Source organism: Etheostoma spectabile, chromosome 6 (assembly GCF_008692095.1).
Source record: "Etheostoma spectabile isolate EspeVRDwgs_2016 chromosome 6, UIUC_Espe_1.0, whole genome shotgun sequence".
Taxonomy (NCBI): domain Eukaryota; kingdom Metazoa; phylum Chordata; class Actinopteri; order Perciformes; family Percidae; genus Etheostoma; species Etheostoma spectabile.
The window spans coordinates 15813943-15819771 of NC_045738.1; the positions used below are offsets into that span (position 1 = coordinate 15813943).

The 5829-nt window shown below is 40.7% G+C and overlaps 1 protein-coding gene across 6 annotated transcripts in view; it reads right to left on the minus strand.

Moving 5' to 3' along the window:
* Nucleotides 1–1568: 1568 nt before the first annotated feature.
* gramd1a (GRAM domain containing 1A) overlaps nucleotides 1569–5829 on the minus strand; it is a 33975-nt gene continuing 29714 nt past the window's right edge. For all 6 annotated transcript variants that reach the window (XM_032518451.1, XM_032518449.1, XM_032518448.1 and 3 more), the window contains 3 exons: nucleotides 4243–4350; nucleotides 3341–3461; nucleotides 1569–3126 (listed from right to left, as the gene is read on the minus strand). In XM_032518451.1, coding sequence (XP_032374342.1) covers nucleotides 3019–3126; nucleotides 3341–3461; nucleotides 4243–4350 — 337 coding nt within the window. In that variant the 3' untranslated portion in view covers nucleotides 1569–3018. The remainder of the gene's footprint in view (nucleotides 3127–3340; nucleotides 3462–4242; nucleotides 4351–5829) is intronic.

The window sequence follows — 5829 nt, forward strand, 5'->3', positions numbered from 1 at the left end:
TAAGGGGGTCGTCACAACTACGTCGTCAAGCCCAGTTGGAGGCTGCGCAGTAAAGCCTAGCCATACTAAAATATTTTGGATTAATGTTCAACATTTTGTCAGACGGAACACTTAAATTTAAATTTAAAGAGAAAGATATTCTGATTTGCTTTGAAGAATAAAGATGCTATTTATTTTATTCAGTTAATCTGGTTATTGGGAAAATTCCATATTCATAAGAAAAAATGGGCGGTCTCCAAACCATGTTTTGAACACTTCTTTCAAGAACTGCAACAATACGGCAACACTATAAAGAGGCATTAAGAACAAGAAGGCAATTAAGACTGGAATTGTGTTTGATACATTTTTCATGTATCGGTGATACATTTGACTTTGTGTGCACTACACTTCTTTGTTTATTTTTATTTTTTATTCACTGTGGTAATGCACCTCTGGCTTTGACTTTGGAATTTTTCATATTGGTTATGTTAATGTTCTTTGTTAATAAAAAAAAAGTAAAGCCTAGCCATCACCAGAAAAGGGCTTCTATTTTCCTTCACTGGTCTCCATCCAGAACAACGGGATCTGTTGGTCCACTTCTTTAACTGTCTATGGTTTTTCTGCTCACAGGCGCTAAGGGGACAACGAGACGACCACCAATCAACCCGAAAAAAAAGTCATATAATCATTCCAATGACTCTGAAGCTGTTCAGTTAATGCAAATTAAGCATAAAAAACTGCATAGTTCCCCTTTAAACTATTTTATTATTTGATTACCTGAGTAATACATTGCCATTTCCAGTTGTTCCAGCTTATCAAAGGTGAATATTTCTATCTTCTTTTATGTAAAACTGAATAGTTTGTTTATTTTGTCGACAGTTTGTTGGACAAAACAAGCTATTCAAATGTCAAGTTGGGCTTTGGGATATTGTAAAAGACAGTAACAAATGGCAAACAAATAAATAAATAGCAAACGCAAAAGTTCCACTGACCCAAATCTTTTAAAAACTAAAGACAAACAGACTCAAAGATGAGCGAGGAGTTGTTGCATGTTTTAGAACTTTCATTTCTCTCCATGGTGCAGTATACAATCACATCTTTACAGTACATTATCATCCTGGCTCCCCTTCCGTCTCTCTCTCTCTCTCTCTCTCTCTCCCATTCCCATATCCCAGACCCGCTCCCTCCCCCCTACCGCAATAAATATTACATCACTCTGTTATACGCGGATGGCCATGCACAGCGTGGCCCACATGCTTCTGTAGCCGCCATTTTCAGTGTAACGGGGTGAGAGAGAGAGGGTGATGGGGAAGAGCACATAGAGGAAAGAGAGGAAGAGTGGGGTTGAGTGATGAGAAGAAGAAAAAAAAAAAAAAAAAAAAAAAAAAGAGGGAGTACAGATGGATGAGATGTTTTTACATCTTCAGAGGCTAGAGTCAAGCGGATGGAGAGGAAAGGCTGAAAATAAACAACGTAAAATAATAAAGATAGAAAATGAATTGAATAAAAAGAGAGTGAGTCAAATTAATCTTACAAACACACACAAAAAAAACAACAATACTGCAAAACTGATTCCCTTTTTCCCCCCCCACCTGGGCCTACACAGTTCTGGTTGGTCCTTTTGTTTTGAAGCATCCGTCCCAGTTGGACAACGTACTCGCCGAGTGTTCCGGTATTTCGGTTTCCACCTGATCCAGTCTACCGTAAATCCTGAACTGTCAATGTCTGGCTCTGTGATACAACGAGTGAGCAATCAAACCAAAAAGGAAATATCCAAATAAACTCAAAAAATATGAAAATGTAACATCTGAAACATTGAGGACTCCTTGTGAACACGCACGCACACATCTGTCAGTCAAAATCTTTGCTTATTCTTATTTTTCCCACTTGCCTCTACACACATTCACACACACAATTCACCATTATTAATATTATATACTACTTTGTTTGAAACATTCAAAAAGTACTAGCATCACTATTGTCATTATTGCTGTGACCAGTAATCATTCTCGTGTAGCTCCTCTTGGTCCGCACTGCAACAGCAAATCAGAGCACAACATACCCACCAAATGACTTCTTCAGAGCAGGACAGGACTTCAGATCAAAAGTCACTGATAATAATAAATACTGTAACAGTCCAGTCAGATGCAGCTTGCTGTCCTAACAAATGACCCAACACACTGATTTTGAAAAAAAGATTTTTCTTTAAAACTCCCAAAGGACTGGGAGGAGTGGGATGGTGTTTGGAGTTAATCTTCAGATGAATAACTTACATCTAAAACTAGTGTCAAGTGCCTGGTGTTGAAATGTTTCTCGTCCCCTTTCGGAGTATTCAGGGCCTTTGAGGGGGCTTAACTCGGACATGGAGGAATAAATCCAAGACGGAAAGAGCGAGAGAGGCGTCCTGCTCCCTGTCCTCTCTCTCGGGTGTTTGTTCGTCACATCCACACAGCAGGTGGCGCCCCCATTTTTGTTTCAGCAGGCGTTCACTACAGAGGCAAAGGTACCCAACTGTTCTCAGGACTAGGATGAAGAGCTCCCACTTTCCAGAATTATTGATCCCGATGAAATGTTCCAATGTCAGAAGAGGAACGGAAGTCTTTGATAGTCATAAAATGTAGGGTTATGAAAATTAAGGAGGTCTGATTTAAAGTTATTCTGAAATGCGGTTGGCCATTTGGAAATGTCTATGATTCTTGAAGAGTGGATGGTCTGAATGGGCCCACCAGTGGCCCGTTTCCATTCACTATGTACAGGGGACTTGCAGCTGCAGGTTAATTATTGCTGTGGTCCTGATAGCTTCCAGTCTGAATGAGTTCACTGAAGATGTTACTGGTTGAGGCGGAAGGCGAACGTCGCCATTTCAAGTCAGTCAGGAGAGGAGAATTGTGGGTAGTGCAGTCCCCCTGCCCTGTCCCGACTCCTGGTATTTTCGATTTGAAAATGAGGGAAAGAGCACAGTGTGTGCCCCGTTTCTAGTTTACCAGCCTACCAGTGTGTGTTCAGAGATGTGAGACAGTCAGGGGTGGGGGGCCCGGCTCAGGCCTCAGTTGGGGACTCTGAGGGTGTTTGGGTGTCATCGGGGGGATCCTGCTGCACCTCTGGGACCACGATGCCCCGGTGGAGCTTTTCTAAAGACTGCTTCATCTGGGAGATAAACATGGATGGGGTGGTGGGGGAGGTTGAGAGTGGGGGAGGTGAGAAATACAAGATTACATAATGCTGTGACGACCCAACGCAGTATGAGCACAAGCTGTTTGTGTGACGCATGAGCTTTCTTGCTGACTGGTCCCTGCAGAGGTGCACTTAAAGCATTTCACTTCACATGAGTAATAGAAACACACAAACACAAGGCACACACCTGGTCGAGAAGCGTGACAGAGGACTGCAGGATCTGCTGCCACTTGCTGAGCTGAGCCTGGTGAAATTGCCTTTGAAGCTGTAAGACCTGAGCCCACTCTCCAGCTGTCTGGGGCAAAGGGCTGAAGAGAGCAAAGGAGGTGGACGAGGGAAAGGAGAGAACAAGAAAAGAGCAGAAGTATTCAAATTATTACAGTGTGGTCTTTTTTTAACCTGAAAATTACTGATTCCTTGGCCACTAGGGGACAGCTGAAAAACTGACATATTACAGACTGACACTTTTGTTCAAACCTGTATGCAAACAGTTGCCCATTTACACATCCAGCAGATACAGAGCAAAATTAGTAATCATTTTAAATTGTGTTTTCTTGTCTAATTTTCACTCTCTTTCAGCTGTGAAAATTGTGCTTTTGGTCTCCACCAACCCCTGGGGGAAATATAGGGCTCTTTAGCTGCTAAATGCTCCAATATGCTCACCAGTTAGTAGCTTACTGTGTCTGTTTGCTGTTTGGTGGTCAGCAGGTAGTGTAAGTTTTTGCTTAAAAACAGCCAAAAACAACGCTGAGGAGAACAATAAGAGTGAACCAAAACAGTAAAACTTGTGGCCGGTGAAAACCAAAAAGGTATGAGCTAAAAGACGTCAAAATGCTGCGTAGAGTCGGGGGATAGTTAATCACCTTTCACACATCTGATCTGTTGTTAATATTGATAAAAATGTAATTAGCCTTTTATCTACTCATCAACTTAAGTTACCAAAAGGGCAAGAGAGGATTTGTTGCTATGCAATAACGGAATATTTCCCACTTCAGACCCCACAGGAATAACTCAGTCTGAGACCACACACCAATAAACAACACAACAGAGAGTCTGTATTTGTATGGAAAAAGAGTGTGGTGCGTTTACCTGTCAGCAACAGAATAGGAGTGCCATGTCTCCAGTGTATGGGCCGCTCTTTCCAGAGCATACAGCTTGTAGAAGAGCAGCATGTTGAGGGCCACCAGCACCACCAGACTGATGGGGACAGAGAGACAAGTGTCTAATTCATAGACTGCTATGAAAAGGCTCAAAAACAGTGAAAATGCTTCAACAAATCACTTAGAGAATAGTGAGATATCAAAAGTAAGATGCAAATATTTCAGCGTTTGTCACTTCAATCACAACCCAGCACTTATTCACAACACAATCATATTTCGTTGCAGGAGAAATCCACCCTGTCAAACGTTATTTGTTGCAAACAACTATTTCTGTCATTCTGTACATGTTGCATTGCTAAGCGGAAGATCTCGCTGGTCTTGTATTTTTGTTTTCTGTTCATATCTGCTCAAATGTATATGTCGTTGTGCAATATTTCTAACTTAATACATTACTGTACAGGGATTCTGCAGGTTTCCACAAGTGAAATTTAGCACTTTTTAAGACCATTACGAATGCAATCAAAGACCTATTTTATATCCCCAAAAAAAAAGTGTGAAGCACATGAAGGAAAATTCCAGAATTAGCCTACGCGCAAAGTAAATGAATTTATTCACATATAACATGAACATTCCACTAAATATGAGTGTGTGTGTGTGTGTGTGTGTGTGTGTGTGTGTGTGTGTGTGTGTGTGTTTGCTGGTGGCTTTTTAGGGCAGCACTAATTGCGCTGTTCTTAGGCCAGATCTCGCTGGACTTGCACTTACCCATATTCGATGAAAGTAACATTAACAGAGAAAAACTTACTTATTACTTCTAGAGGTAGCTGTTGAAGAGCCACCTATACACATAGTCTACACACCACATCGTCACACACTAGCTGGTGTGCTCAGATACATTCTTGACCACAAAACACATAGCAAAGATTGAAGGTAGTGCAACTAACAATAATGCCAATAATCCAATCCAATTTTAAAGACCTGTCAAAATTGAATTTCAGACATTTAAACGCCCTTTCAGGGTTTCCATATGGTGCTGTCATTGACCTCTTACACTTAGCCTTGCATTGCCAGACCTATCATGGTGATGGAGTAAGTACTGTTGTTTTTCATATACAATGTAGAGAAATCCAATTACTGCATTACAACCCATCTTAAGTATTAAGAGCAGTTGACAGCTATACATACAGCATCTGGGGAGCAACTTCAGGGATTCAGTGTCTTGCTCAGGGACACTAATGTATTCCTTTACTCTTTTCTTCCTCATATAACTATTGTAATGCAACTATTGTAATTACCAGATTATCATCTTTTATGTTCACTATGTTATCTGCAACCAACATTCAGTTGTTTTGGTTTACTTAATGACCAGCTAGGGTGGGTGGGAGTGGAAGTTCATGGTCTGTATGTGGAAGAACATGATCTGCCATTGTGAGAACGTATACATTGTTCAATGTCTTTTTGTTGAAAATCAATAAAGATATTTTTGAAAAGAAAGGAAAAAGAAGTTAAGAGGTGTGCTGAGCTTTTCTCCTACTGCATTTGTATATATATATATATATATATATATATATATATA